At 40.4% G+C, this 19,518-nt stretch overlaps 1 protein-coding gene across 1 annotated transcript; it reads right to left on the bottom strand.

Annotated features, from left to right (window-relative positions):
* Nucleotides 1-4,072: 4,072 nt before the first annotated feature.
* srek1ip1 (SREK1-interacting protein 1) lies at nt 4,073-9,018 on the bottom strand. The gene is made up of 5 exons (XM_071925578.2): nt 8,924-9,018; nt 8,199-8,246; nt 7,828-7,986; nt 7,015-7,084; nt 4,073-5,946 (listed from the first exon to the last, which is right to left on the bottom strand). The coding sequence occupies exons 1-5, from the start codon at nt 8,934-8,936 to the stop codon at nt 5,712-5,714; spliced, it is 525 nt and encodes a 174-aa protein (XP_071781679.2). The 5' UTR covers nt 8,937-9,018; the 3' UTR covers nt 4,073-5,711.
* Nucleotides 9,019-19,518: the final 10,500 nt, after the last annotated feature.

Genomic DNA, 19,518 nt, shown 5'->3' with positions numbered 1-19,518 from the left:
TATTTCTGGGAAGATATTATGCTTTGCTGTGTAGTGGCGGTGGCCTAAAGGTTAGAGAAGCGGGCTTGGGACCAGAAGGTTGCGTGTTTGAATCCCCAGATCGATTGCGAGGAGAATGTGGGCGGGGAAACTGAACTGGAGTAAAGCTCTTCCTTCCCTCGACAGCTGCTATTGAGGTGCCTTTGAGCAAAGCATTCAACCCTCAGGAGCTCCAGTGGATCTGTGCACTGGCCAAGAGCTGAAGACTGTGGTTGTACTGGGCAGCTCCCAGGTTGGATGGATGTGAAGCAGGGCGTTGCTGAGAAAGAGTTTCTGCTCAAAACCCTGGATAAACAAAGGTTAAAAATATGCATCATTTGGTGCAGAAGCTTCCATGCTGCTCTCATAAGACTGGAGCTGAGCTGAGAGCTGAGATGATGCAAACAAATCAATCGAGAAAAAACATATACCTGCTTTTAGTAAGAGATCATTTACCCCTATGGTACAGTCATTCCGGCCAGCCATTTTGCTTCCCCGCATTCTTTGGCAACAATGTTTTCGCCGACTTTGGAGATCAATTGACATGCCTCATGGACCTGTAATGTGCGCACGGAGGCTGAATCGCCGTTCCTCCGCCGCTAAACTCTCTAAAGGATGACTTTGACCATCTCATTTTCATTTAAATGGCTCAGTGGAGTCCCATTTTCTCTCTGCTTACCTATGCAGCCCAACAGGCTCAATAAAAGCCAATGAGCTGGTGAAAACAGGCAAACCTATCTGTTGTCTTATGCAAACAGCATATGGTTTGCTCAGTGTGGCTGCACATGGAAGCACTCTTCCGACTTCATTTTCTCTTCTGTATCTAGTCGTCCTCTTACCATCTGGGCAATTATGAAGTTTTCTACTTTCCAAGTTTTTTTGTCAACACTTGTATAGACTTGTATATTATACAATGGCCTTATTCAGGCGTATTAAAATGTGTATTAATGTGTAGAATAGTGAGCTCACAGTAATACTGTGCTACTTATTAATGACAGTTATACTTACATGGCTTTATACATAGAAATAAGGCCAATTTAATGTTAAAGTGGTAATCCGCACGATTCTTGGTTTTTATCATTATTATTTTAGCGACATCTTTGATGCTCAGCGCTCATTGTTGTGGTGTTTCTGCACTGCACTTCCCAGAGATCACCTGTCAATCAAACAGTGTGGGCGGGACTGTGACGTCTTTTTCCTTGGATTTTCTGTTGATGGCGTTTGAGTTTCTGTAGGTGGCGCTCTCTTTTCTTTGTGGTGGCTATCACTGCTCCACCCAGTTCTTCTTCCGGAAACGTAAATCACTTCCAGTGTGCCAGAGGAAGACCTACCAGACACCGGGTGTTTAGAACAGCAAATGTAAAATCTTCCATGAACTGGCTATAGGTTGAACCACTATTGACGCAAAACAGACATTTATTTATGTGATTATTACTTTAAACATATCACTATTGTAAACATATGACTCAACTTGGTGCAAAATAAGTTCCGTCACCTCAGTTGACCCCAGAGGAATCAGACATCACACATTCCCAATACCAGACACTTTCTGGACTGGCTGACTGTCTTGGTTTAGCTGTCAGCGGCTGCTGAATGTTGTTTTTTTTGACAAATTTGACGAATCCGCCCTCTGGACCTCTAAAGATAAGGAGCGAGATACGCCTTGTCATACTGCGGGCTCTGATCAGCAGCCGTGCATGTAGCTGTCAGGATGTTGCAGATGTTTATAAGATAACCCCCTCCCCAAGGCAAAGTGAAAATAATGCCGCTATTATAAACACCTGTCACACAGCCCATGCCGAACAAAGCACAAGGGCTCCCAAAAGCCCCTGGTTTTTAACGCCAAAGCTCTGTCGGCTCCGAACGGGGCTCTTTTGGCTCTTTTTCGCAGTTTCTCGGCTCGGCGGGGAACGGCGTTGTCAGCGCGGAGCTGGTGGGACGTGAACGATAATTAATTTGACGGCTCATATGGCCTCCCTCGCCTGCCCTCGGGCCGCTGCGGCGCCCCGGCCTGTAGCCACCTGCCCGGGCCACGAGCGGCAGCCTCCCCAGAGAAGGTGACTCAGCCCCGGCCTCCCGGGTGGAGGTTCCTCCCTCGGCCGCCTGGTTCACACCGAGCCGCTCCGCCTCACACGCTGCTGTCTGTCAGGGTGACATGCTGAAGTGCTGGAGAGCGGGAAACTGTGTGGAGCTTTGTGACATTTCTCCAACATGCTCCAACAGGAGAGCGTGTGTGTGTGTGTGTGTGTGTGTGTGTGTGTGTGTAGGCGCACTCTGGATTCAATAGAGCTTTGAATTCATTTGAAAGAGAATGCGTATGAAATGGGTGGACACAGTTTGTGAATGCAAGTGTGTTTGTATGTGTGTTCACCTGTTTATGCATGTTTTGTATGTGTGCACTCAGTTCAGTACTTAAGCACTTTAAACAAAAAATGATGCATATACGAATGTGTGCACACACATCAATGTGTGTGTGCATGTGTGTCTCTGTCTGTGTATCTGTGTGTGTGTGTGTGTGTGTGTGAATGGATGCGATCGCCCTGTGAGGACGTGATATGCGAGCCTCCCTCTGTTTATTAAATTCCCCCAGCACATTTACTGTACTAAGTGAGATTGATGTTTGACTGTGCCATTTAGGAGCCGAGCCAAAGAGCGTTGTTACTCAGCAACTTGTGTCTCTTCATGATTATTTGGCAAGTCAAACAACTGTCAAGCAGTTTTGTAACACTCCTCCAAGTCTCTCTCTCTCTCTCTGTCTGGGTGTCTGTCTCTCTCTTTATGTCTCTCTCGCTCTTCATTTCTCATATCAGTGAAGGGAGAAGCAGCAGTATTTGGTATTTTGAAGGGATTCAATTCAGTCTGTATGTTCACAGCCTGACCACTAGATGGAGTAATGAGCTGCTTGATCGGCACAATAAGTCCAGACATTGTAGGTTTTCTATACTGTTTTGTGGGATGTTATTCATTATTCTGAATTTGTTTCAAGACATTTTATTTCAAGTCATTTCTGCTAATTAAGTATCATTTTTCAAATCACTTCTTCAAACAAACTTTTACAGACTTTTACAGATTTTTTGCCCAGCTGTTTGGTGTTTCTTCTGAATGTGTTTTCAAATAGGTATCTCCTTTTTTCTAATATATATTTTACAATTCCTTTTTGTATGCCTTTTTGCTTTTTGATGAGTGCTATATAAAGTGTATTATATGTTTTTGGAGGTGGGACGGAGGGGGAATGGGGGATGGCATGGATGAAATGCAAAGATCAGGGCCTTCATGAACCCTAACCCTTGGATTTGAAACCATGATGTTGCAAATATGTGTCTAAGACTGTTAAAAAAGAAAACTTAGGGTTTTCATCAGAATAAGACCCAAGGCCATTCAGTTAGTCACATTCATTGAATGTGACTGTGAGTGAGAACTTTTGGCCAAAATGCTGAGATGTTTTCTCCGGACACATTTTTGATGTATGGGTTTACACACACACACACACACACACACACACACACACACACACACACACACACACACACACACACACACACACACACACACACACACACACACACACACACACACGTTCTGACCTCATTGCTTTCAAATTGTGATGTGTTCATTCTTCTGTTTGTCTTTTGATGTTCTGTCAAGCACTTTGTGATGAACCTGTTTTGTTAAAAATGCTTTATATAAATGTATTTGACTTGTGAACACAGGGACTAAGCACAAATAGGTCTTTACTTCAAAGTTATACTTTTACACTTTAAACAACTTTAGACATATAAAAAGTCTTTGTTGCCTGTCTAATGTCTGCTATCTGATTGGTTGAGCCACACATGCAGCTGTCTATGTCTTGTGTGTATGTTTATAATTACAAGTGCTTTCTTTGCCATTCTCTCCTTCATGAGATTTAAAGCAGGCTTGACACATTTTAGGTGCACTGCTGCCCTCTACAGACAGTGAATAGATTACCATGCAAGTCAGTACAGTGGCCATCAATATCATTTCTTGTATTTACATAAATACATATAGATAATTTTACAAACTAACTTGAGACAGCTTTACGAAAATGTAATAAGTTTTATTACAGTAAAAGACAACTTATTTGGAAAAAAAAATGACATTGTGACATAGACCAAAGCACCTGTCTCACAAGAAAATGGAAATACTGAGGAGACCTGCATGACAACTTTGTAATCTCAAAAAAGAAAACATGAACAGTGAAGAGTTTCACTCCAGAAAGTGACACCTACGGTCCCAAAATGAATAATGGCAGGAAACAAAACATTTTTAAAAATTCTGATAGCTTTTGAAGTAGAGCAGGAAACTTCTAGTTGAATCCTTGGTTGACAAAATAATTTTACAACCCAGATCCTTTATTTCCTTTATTTATCTCCTATATTTTAGAGAATGGTTGATGACGTTTTCAAAATGGACATTTTGGAAATGAACTCTTCAAACGTTCAGATGGCTTTCAAACAGGTGGGGTTAAAAGTGGAGGAAATTCATTCCGATTACCTGATATTCTGCGTTCACACCCCTAGCAACAACATTGCTTTGTTATTGTCCAATGGACGATTTGACCTAGGTCAGTGGTTCCCAAAGTGGGGCCTTGGGACCTCCAAAGGGCCTTGAGAGGGTCCCACAGGGTCCCCAGCAAAACAAGGAATAATTTCACTAGTATTTCTTTCACTTGAGCACAGTGAGATAATGTCTAAGGATGACTGTTTTGATTATAGGTTTCACTGTGGTATCACTTCTCCTACAGCAGAGACAGTTATGCAATTCTATACTAAATCATAACTAACAACAAAATTCTTGGCTGTTGAGGGTCGACGCCGCCCGATAGTTAAACTGCTGCCAACTTTTCTGCACTGACAAACAAAGAAACGGGGCGAATGTGGTTAATGTTGGCCGACGTTTCACCGGTCGTATAAAGTGAATGGACTTCCAGTGACTTGTTTCCTGAGTTACTTGTGGTGTGAACGCACAGTAGCAAAGATCAGCCGATGTGTATCTTAGCTGTTATCTATAGTCTGACCGGCAGAATAGATTTTGGCGTCTGGAGCCGTGTTTGCATTCACATCTGACCCTTGAAAATGTCTGCTACGAGTGTACTATTTCTGAGGGCAGCGTTAAAACAACAAAGAGTATAAAGTAGGGGGAAAAAAATTAAAGGAAAGCATCCCAAAGCCTAATACAAGGTTCCTACACGCGTTCAAAATTCAAAGCTTTTTTCTGACTTCAATTTCTTGATTGGATTTGAAAAACTTGCACTGATGTTCAGTATTATGTATGCAACAACAAACATCATTAAATGAATGAATTAAATGACAGAGGGTCCACAACTACATAAAATGTCTAATCAGACTGAGCAGCAATACATCTCCACATTTTTCAAGACTTTTTGTGTCAATTCCAAACTTATTAAACTGTCTAACCTCTTTGCAATTAGATTTTAGAATTTGCATAAAAAGCTGTTGTTTCTTGCACCTGTATAAAAACTTTGTATTCTGCACAGATGAGCACTTTTTGCACTCTATCAACTGACTGACTCCCTCTCTGGTCTTAGCAACGGGCATTTTCTTAATGTTTGTCTGTATGGATTATGATTTTTAATTGATTTTCCATGTTTTTCCTGACCTGTGTAGGAACTCTTCTCAGGACTTCTTCTTCTCTGACATCAGAGTTCAACGGTCTCAGTCACTGTCTGAAGACGCACTGGAGCTGCTGGAGGAAGACTCCTGTTTACTCTTCTTCTGCTTCTTCTTGTGATGCTTCCCATGCTCCCTTTTGTTCTTTTTGCTTTTCTTCTTGTGGCTTTTAAGTTTCTTCTTCTTCTTCCTCCTCTCCTCTTCGTCGCTCGATGAGTCAGACCTGCTTTGTTTCTTTTTCTTCTTCGTGGCCTCCTCGTCACTTGATGACGAGTAAGATCTAGGAAGTAGAAATAAGACCGAATTGGGGTCATGAAATATGCGAGAAAAAAGAAGACTCCCTGCTGATTGTGTGTTAGGGACACCAGGCCCTAACGCACCAGTGTAATCAAATGCCTTTGAGCGCTGATGCTCTATTAAAAACTATGCACTTATCTTACGAAGTGATACTTCTTTAATGTGTTTCAAACGCGAGTTAATCAGCGTCAAACAGTCCACCACGTCTTGAACTGAATCCCAGTCCACCTAAAGTGTTTGACAAATCTGGTGCCAGGAGCAAAATATGGAACTATTTCTCTTACCGAGACGACAAAACAGACACCCAACTGACATCAAAACCCCTGTACAAAAAAGTCAAAGGTGGTAACACAAATAACTCAATGACCGTTGTTATGTGACGTTGCTTGATGTGTTTGCATTGGTACTATAGTAGTATCAAATTTTCAGATATTAAACTATTGGTATCAAAGACAAAATTCTGGTATTTTGACAAGACTAACAACTGTTAGTAACTGTTTATTTTTAATGGTACATAACAAACTGCCCTGAAGACATGAAAGTGTTCTAATCTAATCTTGACTGACAGGTCAAACACTTGACCTGTCAGTCAAAATGACCAATAAAAGCAAACCTGTCTTAGATTTCTGAACATCGCCCATTGTCTGTGAAAGTAGTCACACAATGCACAGTCCATGAAGTTTTATCATTGATTTTTTCACGCAAAGACTCTTGATAAATAGTTCTTGCCACAAAAAGGCTTTTAACCGCCCATATGCTCATGCGCACAGTATAACTTATCTTCACAGATAAGGACTTACCAGCACATTGAACTGCCACAATGAACAACATTTAAAATATTTGTGAAGTGAAATTTCTTTAAAAAAATGAAAAGTTTTTAACATTAATTTATCATTATAGTGTATTATAGAGCAACAAAGGACATAAATACAAAAGACGAGAACAGACATATCAAGATTTTAAGACACAATGAGGCGTGAATCACCATTCCCATAGAGTAGAGGTTTGTGAGGTTTAACTATTGAAGTCTTAAAATTAAACAATAAGTTACCTCTTTTCTGATTTTCTATCTCTGCTGCTCCTCTGTTTGTGTCTCTCTTTCTGATCGTCATCATGGGAACCTAAAACAAGCAGAAAATTGTAGACAGAACAGTTAAGAACAGTTGACTAGAAAAGTAGCTGCCTGTGAAGTCAGAGGGATTGACATCAGGCAAGTAAGTCGACATCTGTAAAAGCACAGAAACTAGAAGTCTAGTAGTAGCAACATCATGACTACAACTACTACTATTAAAGTTACTACTGCTGCCCCATCTATGTGTAATGATCAAAAAACTACAAGACTTGGTATTCCACTCTGTTTGTGCTTTTTCTTTTTAAGTTCAAACTACAAAGTGGGGCTGCAACAGAGTAAGCGAGACCCCGTAGATTTGCTGTATTTATTATTATTATACCACTGTATTATCATTATACCACTGTATTATAGGCTACTATTATTAAATTCTAGTGGTTTTGGTCACTCCTCTGGCGTCCAGAGAAAGCTGGACTCACCAATGTTGGATCTTTTCCCTCTCTCATCCCTTTGGTTTCCTTTGGTATAAAGCATCACAGACCGGCCGGGTTGCTAAACATGAGCGAGCTGTGTGCAGTTACTACAGGATTTCTGGGTACTGAAGTTCAAATTTTTCGAACAGTTACCTCTTGCAGCCATTTGGAGCCGCCAACATGCAGCTTTAAATCACTTCTTCAAACACGATTTTACAGGCAGACTTTTATATATATATTGTGTTTTTATTTATACCCATTGTATTTACCCCTTTTACTTTTCTGCAGACATTTTTATTGATTATATTGATTATTTTCTGACCTCTGGCATGCTGCCCACTGCGTCCCAGCTTCTCATTGCGGAGGGCCTCAGGTAAGTCGTCCTCGCTCTCCTCACTGCTGGTGCTGCTTACGTCCAGAACGATGTCCTTCTGGGGGTCGACTCGGACAAAGTTCCGGCACTCAAACGTCAGGTGGCCCGCTGGGAAATAGCAGTCCAGGAGAGAATGGATGAACAAGTAGAGGAAAGCAGTACAATTTCATTGCTTTTACATCTAAACCAGTTAGCTGACACTCTTATCCAGAGCGACTTACAATGAGTGCCACAGTAGAAGAAGCAAAAAACACTCCGCTATCCTCTCTCAACTCACAATCAATACTGATAGGAAGTATTATGTCAAAGCGTATACTCACGATAACCACATTTCTTGCACCCAGCTCTGATGTTGTCCTTATTGGGACCTGTGAGATAAAGTGAGGTATTTTAGTGTTTGGAGCATCATACATTGTTTAAGGTATCATGAATGTGACATACAAAATAACTGAGAGGTTACTGTCAGGTTACTATGCATACATCTGCTGTTGGAGAAATGCTGCCCTATTACAACCACTCCCTTCATTCCTAATGATGAAGTAGCCATTTTTCATATGTAGTCAAACACTGTAACATGTAAAAGTCTGCAAACCATAACAGCACCAAACTCGTGATAAGATGAAACTTGAGGATTATGGCTAGATACAAAGCCAGAGGAACTGTGTACATGTGTGTGTGTGAGTGAGACTGAGAGAGAGAGAGAGAGAGAGAGAGAGAGAGACTATAACGTTAGTTATGTTGTTTATCTGTCAGTGTTTCTTATTGCTCGCGTATTACTGCTGCCACTATTATCAAAAAGTCAATAGTTAATGTCTCACAGACAGATTTGTGTGTTATAACATACTAACTGGTGGGATTCAGACAGTTCACTGACTAGCTAACGCTCTTTGGTCTACCAGCTAACGTTAGGTTAACGTTAGGCTAGGAGCTAACACCCGTCTGGCTAACGCTGCTAATGTTACTCTGATGGCTAATAGATTCTGATTGCAAACTACCTGAACCGTGAGTTTAAAATAAAAACATATTAGAAACATATTATACTTGCCTGGAAGAGCCATTTTTGCGCTGTGCGATAAAATAATCAGCAGAAAACAGCCGCTAGTTAGCTAGCGCGCTTTGAACAAACTTCCACGTTGGTCCCTCTCAAAATAGCGTCGGCCGGAAACATTTGTTGTAGGAACTACAGGACACATCCGTCGCTAGTACTACACTTCTTTTTCTCCTCTTTGAAAAAACGTATTTTCTCTCAAGAATAGCCTTTTATTACTCAAACTTAAGTTAGATGCTGTGTACATATGTTCCAGACAGGCAGAATTCTACAGTATAAATTGTTTTAGTATTGTTATGTAGCTACCATTGTGTACAGCTTTGTTTGTTTGTTTGTTTGTCTGGATGGTTGTTGTTTAGTTGGTTTGGAGGAAAACAAATCTTTTCACTCTTTCACCAACACACCAGCATGTTAAGCCAGCAAACATCAGCTGCCTGGCTATGCTTTTTATGGCTTGCTAACAGCTGCAAGTAATCTTTTTAACTGGCTTTACATTAGGAGTAAGCTGATGATGCCTGTTTCATAGTTTGATTAAGTTGTAATTTTACAGCATGCCAGGCTGCATTATATTGCTAATTTTGAAGCTGATTTGAAATGTTCCTGCCCTATAGGCAGATCCATTGTGAGCTGCAAAGGCAAACAATAGTAACTAGTTTTTGTGTGTGTTAAAGGTAAAAGATCATGACTAGGGTTTGGACACAAAATTATACCCATAAGTGCTACTAAATTAAATACTTGTTTTCTTACAATACTTATGGCATGACAGGATATACATTTTGAAGACTTTTTCTCACATTCACTACTTATGCAGTATGCTGCCAGGTCTTTGGCACTGTAGGGGAACATTATAGGCCTAACTGAACAACAGTACAACTACTTCTAAAGCAGATTGTTTCTCCCTCAGACATAATGTTCTGCATACACACGGGTTTGATGCATTCAGAATTAGAAAATATTTAACTGCCTCTCAGATATTTTCATATTACAACTGCCTCTAAAGTGACTTGAAGGTTGCTATTTTGAATCCAGCCGGACCAGCTGGGCAAATCTGGATGGGGAAAAGAATTATATGAACGATCGATCCAGGATGAGCAGAAGCAGTGATGCTAAACGTGTTGTTCATGTATGAATAAAAACATATATCATCTGAATAAGTCGGTCTGAGTGTACACCACAAATGTATTCCTTGTTGGAGTATTTGAAAATGCTTTTTATGATTTGTGTTACCCTACGTGCCAGACGGGTGGGGTTTATCACATGGTACAGCATCATCAGTGCCGGAAAGTTTAGACAATCACAGGAAGAGTATTTCAATTTAGTTCACTCTTCTGTAATTGACAACTTACCTGGTGTTACCTGAACTGTCCTGATGTGTTAAGCCCCTCCCATCACAGTACTCTAAGCAGGTTATTAACACATACTAAGAATTGTTTGTGAGTCCTGTTTGACCCGTGCCTGATTGCTTTCCCAGTAAAGCGGCGCTGTGGTTTGTGTGAAGGGTTAATTGAAGGCAGCTACAGTCAGACAGGCAGATGGAAACTGTCGACAGATGTGCGGCCCCCAGACGTGCTCTCATCATCATGTCTGTGACTCCATCAGGCTCACACACACACACACACACACACACACTTGGTCTTTGATCACAGATTTCTACTATTCCCGTTACACTTAATCAGCGTTCTACACAACATGCTCGCACATTGCAGAGAAATTCTGGTGACTTGCTAAACTCCAACCACAGTCAAATATACAGCAGCCAACACTATTCAATGTCTGGTCTTGGACTAATAACACTTTTATGATAAGTACTCTAATTTAAACAATAATACTGTTTTTTCTTCTTTTGGTGATTTCACTACCTTTGAACATAGTTGCTGTGCCTCTTAAAAGTGATGCATCTGCACTGATGTTTATTTATCAGCCATCCAGATGCAGTGTTGTTTTCTGTGATGACTTTGCAGAGCTGCTATCCCACATTTGCAACAGACTTTGACAGTGGATTAATAACAGATTTCAACTTCCACATCCTGCAGATTCCAAATTCCAGGACCGAACCATAAACGTGGCCATGCTTTAAATTTGGTAATCTCACATGGCTTCAATATTAATGTCCCTCGTATATTAGATGTTGCAATCTTTGACTTTTTTTGTATACTTTTCGCTGCATCATTTGCCGTAATCAAGATAAACACAGAGGACGATTAACAAGCACTACCTCAATGTAAACGCTGCTGACACCATGAATCTCATGTCTGCCCCACTGCAACCTTCTGTGTCCAGTGTATTAGTGTAGCCTACAGTGTATTAGTGTAGCCTACAGTGTATTAGTGTAGCCTACAGTGTATTAGTGTACTAGTTGAGTGTGTTAATATTGTTGCTCCATTAAAAACAAAGATTGTCTCTGGTAAAGCTAAATCTTCTTGGAGGAGTGTGACAACTAAAGAGAGACTGACACAAAGCAGAAAGGAGATGGAGGCAAACAAAGTTAAATGTTCATCATGATATTTACAAAGATAAACTGAAAGGCTTCTCCTATAGACAGAGTGGTAAACCCCCTCCTCGAATCTCTTATTAACTTCTCTCTACAGATAAATGCAATGAATTTGCTGCATTATTCAACAACAAGATTACAGCAATTAGACATAATATTGTTAGTACAAAGCCTGACAGAGATGTTGAGATCTTACCACCACCACACGAGGGCACAAAAGTCAACATGTCTCATTTTTCAAACACTTCTATCTCTCCTCAAATCTTCAAGCTGCCCTGTTGACCCCAGTCCTACTGCTTTTCTTTCTTTTAAACAAGTTCTTAGCTGTCTGTCAGGTGATGTCTTCAACACAGTCAGTTACTCCTTATAAACATGTTTTTCCAAAAAGCCTAAAAACAGCCATGGTCAGACCCTTACTGAAGAAAAAGTAATCTTGACTCTTCAGTGATTAGTGACTACAGACAATTTCACACCTTCCTCTCCTTGGCAAAATGGAATTGAATTGAAAAGAAAATGGAAAAAAAGAAAAGAAAAAGTAGTAGTCTGTGTTAGGGTTTGGGTTACAACAGTCTATAGAAATACAGCAAATAGGCAAGTGACACTTTGTTGCATCTGCTTTTTGTCATCTGATAGTCTAGACTATCCAAATAAAGTGTCACCAAATTCTCTCTCTCTCTCTCTCTCTCTCTCTCTCTCTCTCTCTCTCTCTCTCTCTCTCTCTCTGTGACAGTTGTAGTTTGCGAGGGTCAGAGTTATGAAATCAGATGATAATGATGGACAGTGATAAACATCGTTGCCATGACACCATGATGACCTCATAACTCTGTTGTTCCACTCAGCGAGAGGACTTTGATCATCTCACCTCATCCTCTCTCGTCCAGTCAGAGTCTCCACCCTTTAACCAGCTGACCCCTACTCTATTTTCAAGAGAAATGCAGTTTATAGTTACAGCCATTGCACAAGCTGTACCTGTACTGGGCCCTACCCTGGGTACGGGACAGTATCAGCATCCTTTGGTTTGCCACTGAAAAATTGAGCAGGTTTTTTGTAGGAGGTGGATATGCAGATGTAACCCTGCCAGCTCCCTTTCAGCTATTGGTGAAGAACTTTGAATTTCTGGAAACCATTTTGTCTTTTGGTGATGTACTTTTTTCTTATTCTCATGCATTACTGCCCCCATGATGACATGACATCATGTTGAGATATTTGCAGCAGCTACAATGGAGTTTGACAGCAGAAAAAGTTTCAGCGATCTAAAACATCAGCGGTAAACGTCAGGTTTTGGTGTCAGTCCCTCAGAATCAAAGAGCGAGGGCTTCTTTCTAGAGCCGCCATTTTGCACCAAGAGACGTTCAACAATCATACAGGGAGAAATCCATCGTGGAAGAGGAAGAGAGAACAATTTCTCCTCTGACAGCAGCCTTAATAGACCAGAATGCAATGCAGCCACTGCGAACATAGATGCGGCCCAATGTTCTCTAGCTAGTTGGCTTGTTCTCTGTATTTATATGCTCATACGCCCACCTTTGTTTGAAAGCAACAAGTTCAGGCCCGTTCTCTGGGGGTTGTCGAATGGCATTCTGGGAAACATAGGAAATCACTAACTGAAGTAGAAGTACATTAAAAATAACAACACTTCATCACAAAATAAGTAAATAAAAGAGTATCCGAGAGAGGATTTTTCTTAACAGTAGACAATGCTCTGACAGCCATGTGCCTGCTCAGCTGTTGACATGCAGCATATTTTGTCCTTCAAAACACAAACTTTGATTTTGAATACAAATATGAATGTTTTTCATATACATATTTAAGTATCAAAATGTATAATATTGACAGTTTTGTGTGAAGGAAGAGTGCAGCCATGAATTCAACACAGTATCTGAGATGGGAGGAGCCCAGTTGACAACCTTAATGACAGTCCCACCTCTAACATCTGAACCAGTTTCTACTCAGACACACACCCTATTCTGCAGGTACACATACATCACATTAGTGACACCATCCTCATATTGAATTGCTCCTATTTTTGCACAATGCATGTTTCAATTGTACGAGGGCTTGAAAGTCCTTCTTGTTCACTTTTTTTAGTCCGAGCAAGCAGCATTGTGCACAAGCTGAAGTCTGTCTATTGTCTTTTTAGGCAAACCAGCAAGAAGGGTGTTTAACTAGTCGAGGCAAGACAAAAACAAATGCATTTGTCGATTTCTTAGCATGTTTATAGTGATACAGAAGGTGTCACTCCCACTCTTTAGCTTGACTCTGCCCATATGAGTTACATCTCCTCTTTATGACTGAAATGGTTTAACCTGGTAAGTGTCATTTCAGGGAAACAGCGGTTGTTACTAACATTTTGTTCACGCAATATAGATGATATGCAATCAGTGGAACTTTGATGCACCGGCCGAATAGTAGCCAAGAAACAAGGTCTGATTTTATTCTGGTTGCATTTTCAGTCATGATGTTGCAATCATGGTGTTTCCCTTGTGAATTCACCTTTGGAAACTGTCTCACTTAAAAATTGACCATCATATCGAAACTGAACTTCAGTTATGCTTTTCACACTTACCTGGACATCAATTATTTAACAACACTAAGTTACAGTTCAAAGAGGCTTGGCGTATCACTGTGTTGACTTATCACCTCAGTCAGATCTGGTGAAAGATTAAAACAGACAGTATATATCGGAAAGTTGTGAAAAACGCTTTTATCTTAACACCACACTGTAAAAGTGGAGTTTTCTTTATGTTATCTCTTTGACTTAAACTACTGTAAGTCAAGGCTGCCATTGTTGTGTGGGTGAACTATGGTCTCCAGTTTGCAGTCGAGATATTTTGAACATCCAAACCCATGTAAACAAAAAAATTATGATCTCTTCAGAACTATTATTTAACTTTTATATTTCTGTGACTCTATTATATTGTATTCTATGAGTTTATATTATAAAGTAAAGGATGTTTCACACGCCTCTCCAAACAGGGAAAACAGTTGCTTCACAGAATAGGACAGTCATGTAAATAAGAGTCTTAAAGCCGATTCGTGTAGACTCACCCAAAGGAAATACTGGAGCCAAGGGTTTTGGATTAATATATAAAACTACTGTTGTTCACAAGGTCTTTTCAGTTAAAAAATCATCTACAATTTTCAGGCTACAAGAAAAGAGTCAACTGTTCATCTTTTCAGGTACTGCCATATTGTATCTGCAATTTGGAGTAAAGTTCAAAAGGTGTGTTCAGATATGAATTTACGTTTTAAGCTAGATTTTTTTTTTGAATATAATAATGGGATATGTCATAGAAGTCAACCGGAGGGGAAGTATTAATCGGTTTAAAAACTTTCTCAAACACTTTTTTTTATTTGGGAAGGATACACTGCATTTAATAACAACGACACTCAAGGTTACCTTCAATGATGGGAGAAGTTTATCGAAGCGGAGGGTTGGTGAGGTGTGGTTTATTCTTTCTTTCTTTCTTTCTTTCTTTCTTTCTTTCTTTATGGGAATTAGGTGATAGCTAAGAAGCCCAAATCATAACGTGCACAGTCTCTACAATGCTGGTAAACAATCTTGTATTTTGCTTTGCTTACCTCTACTATTGTTAGGCCAAATGCCATGTGTCAGGCGTTTGTGTTGATATGTTTATATGTATCACTGAAGAGTCAAGACGCCGCGCACAGCCACTTATAATCAGGTGCGGGTTGGTCGCAGGAATACAAAATAGTCCATATAAAGAAATTATCCAACCGCACACTGTGAGGCTTTGCTGACAATATAATCATGTATTTATTTTTCTTATAAGGTTAGGGTTAGACAAAATAAAGTTGTGATTATATTGTCAGCAAAGCCTCACAGTGTGCAGTTGGATGATAATAATAATGTTTATATGTATGTTGTGTATCTTTGGTAATTGTTGTTGTGCTGTTTGTTTTTGTGTTAATTAAAAAAAAGGAAGTACTGGAGCACACTGTTTCAATTATATGCTTAATCTTGACATTTTACAAACGTAGAAGTCTTACTTTTATAACAAGCTCTCTGCACCATTGTGACTGCTTGCTGGAGAGAAATATTTACTTCACCTTTCAGCCACCAGAAGGTGCAAAGTGCAAAGAGTGCTTCTGCATTTCCAGTCCTTCATTACACCAATTGAAAAGGAAATTGACTGCAGCTGCTGCTACAATACAAACTGAGAATAAGTGCTGAATCGATGCAGAGGCGATGCCATTGAAGGTCCCCAAGGACACAGTTTGCAAGGCCAGCACATAACACAGTGTGCATCACTTACAACAGCAGACATCATACAACACATTCACTGGGTAACAGCATTCACAGTTAAAGTATCAGTCCTGTCAGTCTAGTAGCAGCAACTCAAGTCTGTAAATGAGGTATATGATGTAGTATGAGTTGAGGAAGAAATGGGGAAAAAAGCAACATTCCTATATGCTCACTTAATATGTAACCTTTAACCCATATTTACACCTTAAGTGCCTAAAACTCTGAATGCTGAATCTGCTTCACCACTATAAGATTAAACTCTAAAGTAACATCTTGTTTGTTTCTCACAGAACTGTGAGCCTGGAATGTGCAAATGTACAAATCTCATAGAAAACACTGACAAAACTTGTTTTCTTCGAGAAGAAGGTTTTCGCCTCTTATTACGCATCTCCTTAAAGTGCTAGAACTATAATTATCATTGGTTGTTCAGTCTTGTTCATATGACCTTATACTTTTTTATTTATAATGATGAATATTCAGCATTATAAAACTTCCACATATGTATGTGATGTAGTATATGATGTATATGTAGTATGTATATGATGTAGTAAGTACTGTATATATGATGGTATATAGTGATGTACTGTATATGATGGTATGTAAAGCCCTTTGAGACATGCATGTGATACAGAGCTATATAAATAAACATGACTAGACTAGACTGACTAGACTGTAAATGACGAGGGACATTTATGCTGGCTACTCTGATTTATATATCATACTTTAGTACATTCACTTAAATATGACTTAGAGCAAGAGCTACTGTAACTGCTACTCCAGATGTCCGCACACAAGTTTTATTTGTGCTTTTACTCACACATGCCACTGTCTCATGTAATAACTCCACTTCAGAACAATGCTCCACCGTTTCACCCGTTCATTTTCATGGCTTTGCTGCATGTCGTGTCTTATTGGAAGCTGTTGACAGGCCAGCTCACAACCTGGTCTGCATTTCCTGGAAATATCATTGTAATCTCTGTCCCAGCTCCCTTTAATGATAAGAGTGCCCTTGTTGATAATACGCCTCTGTTCTGTTTATGCCTCTGTTTTGTAATTATTCCGATAATTACTCTATTTTCTGCCGCTATTTGAATCCCATTTCTACACTCCTTTGTCCTTTATGGATCTTGCCTTCTGTTAGGTTTGACTGGGTCCACCCAACAAGGGAGACTTGTATTTGTGTAATGGTAATGACCCATATGCCTGTGAGCTTCCAGTAAAAACCAAGGTTTGACACCTCACAACACCTTCAACCGTGTGTCCTGACACAGGGTTTATTATACATCTTCTACACATCCTTAGCAACGGAATAAATAGACATTTTTATGGTTGCGCTGAGTATTCCTCGTTTTCCTGTGTAGCCTCTGTGAGTCATTAAGCAATTATAAAAGGGGAACTTTTAGATGCTTCTGGTCCAACAAACAAAACACAACTTGTTAAAATTTGATTCTTAGGGCTGGGTGTCGAAAAGTGATGCTTGTAAGTATGTTAGCACTACTTTCTTCTAGTTTATGGGTGTTTTTGTTGAGGATATTGATATACTGTGGCCTGATTTTAGTTAGATTGTGTTTCATTTCAGGGTTAGGGTTAGGGTTAGGTTAGGGTTAGAAATAAAAAGTTTTAAATTTGAAATATTGGAACTGGTATTGCATGGAAAACAGTTCTGCAGGGGCTTGATAGATAGAAAGTCTTCATCTGGGACCATAAAGCCTCAGGGGGCTTATGTAAACATTGAGAGAGGTTTGATAAGACGATGTCTATCATATCAGTAAGCAGTTCAAAAAATATAAAGGAGCACAGTGCAAAACAAATGCAAAAAAGCAATAGACAAAAAGTACAGTAGGTGAAACTGAAAGTCTTCACGTTCCTTGGTTGGATTTGCGAAATTCTCCAACTGAAATGGATTATGGATTCCAAAGCAGCTTTTACACACCTTTTCCAACAAATTACGTCACATTTATTTGCAAAGCACTTTTAATAAAACATTTGGGAATGTGTTTTACAGGCAACGAAGGGCATGAGTATAGATGAGAAGAAGAAGATATGGACACACTCAACAAACTTCAAGACATACGGACAGTGTGAAGATTCAGGCATCTCTATTTTATTTTATTTTCACTTTTGCCCACCACTGTCTGCTTATTGGACATTCATTACCCAAATCCCTGTGATCTAAACACGTGTCAAGGGAGGAGCGCCAAAGAGCGGCCTCATGAAAAGGCTTCTTGCGGTTCCTTGAACTTTCACCCAGCCTTTGTCCTCGCCCTGTTGTAGCTCATTATATCCCCACTGAAACAAGAGTCTAGGGAATTGGGGTGGGGTCGTGGGGGCAGGTTTAGGTTAAAGAGACTGTCCCATAAGTGAAAAGTCACAGTTTAGATCCCTGTGACAACTAAGGGATCCATCAACAACATCAACAGTCATGTCTCCTTTTGAAGAGTTCTTGAGCAAGACATTGAAACCTTACCTGCTCACTCATCTACTGTACATCATTCAAGTTTATATACAGTTTGTCTTCTTCTTGATCACAGTTACAGTCTCAAAGGGCTGTGGAATGCAAACATTAAGAAACAATAAATGAAAAACGACACCTCCAACCTTAGACCCTCAATGAGAGCAAGGGAAACCTCCCACAAAAACCTCATTAGGACAAAAAAAGTGGAAGAAACTTTGGAAAGGGCTACCGAGAGAGGGATCCCCCCTTCCGGGACGGTCAGGCATGCAATGGATGCTGAAAGTGGGCAAACAAAAATTAAATATGGACAACAAACATAAACAAAATAGACTTAACTTAATAGAATTAACAGAATATGAACGTTGGGCTCGACATCCAGAATCGGTGCAGGGACATCAACACTGCCTCGGTCACATTCGCTCTTGATAAGCGTCAGCATGCCCGGATTACTCAAGTGTGTTCACCTCTTCATTAGATGTTTGGATCTCTGCTCCGAGTAGCAAGCTTACTCGTCTCTATTGTGAAAATTCAACTTTATTGTTTGTGTCAGTTACAGGCAACCATAGCTCAAGGGGACGGGAGGCATGAGAGGAGTAGATGCTGTGCAGAAGGCAGAAGGAGACAATTTCTGCTCATGTTGTTGTAATTGATTTATTTATGTATTGGCTATAAAAAGGTACAAACAACAGTACGACCCAGATGATAACACGTGAAAGCATACTAAAACACTTGTTTCCAACGTAGTCCTTGATGGTATACAAAACTCAAAATTTCCTACTGGTTGCTAATAGAGGTCATACTTAATACCGCTTTAAATTACAAATGTTTCTCCCTGCAATCCCCTGGGTCTTTCAGGGTCCTTGGTGGTCCAATGTGGGCCCAGGTAAAGTCCCCTGCATGCCCTACTGGTAATCCATGCATGAGTGCCAGCTAAATGCCCAAAATGTATGTGAATGAACAGTGTCCTACTCCTTGAATGAGAGAAGCAGTCCGGCTGAGAGCAGCTCCCCTGACGCTGCTAACAGGCTGTCTGGGCAGCACCTGGCGGACCAGCCGGACACGGAGGTCACTGCCCAGGATGTTTTTGGACGGAGGCCTGCCTGGCCCCAGCAAGGCTCCCTGGGAAAATAAACCTACGTCTGACCTCAAGCGCCAGTCGCGGAGTCTCTCGACCTCACCACCTGACACAATGTTCCTCCCAGAGCAGCAGCATCACGCCTGGGTGGCCCTGCAGGAAGAAGGGGACTCCCTTTCCCTTCGGCGTCCCTTTGGAAGGGAAAACAAAAAGCCATCAGCAAGACCAGCAACTGCCTCATTTTTATGCTGTACCGCCACACACTGTTTGGACTCCTTTGATACATTAACATTCATCTTCCTCT

Source organism: Centroberyx gerrardi, chromosome 9 (assembly GCF_048128805.1).
Source record: "Centroberyx gerrardi isolate f3 chromosome 9, fCenGer3.hap1.cur.20231027, whole genome shotgun sequence".
NCBI lineage: Eukaryota > Metazoa > Chordata > Actinopteri > Beryciformes > Berycidae > Centroberyx > Centroberyx gerrardi.
This window is presented reverse-complemented; position numbering and strand designations above follow the sequence as displayed.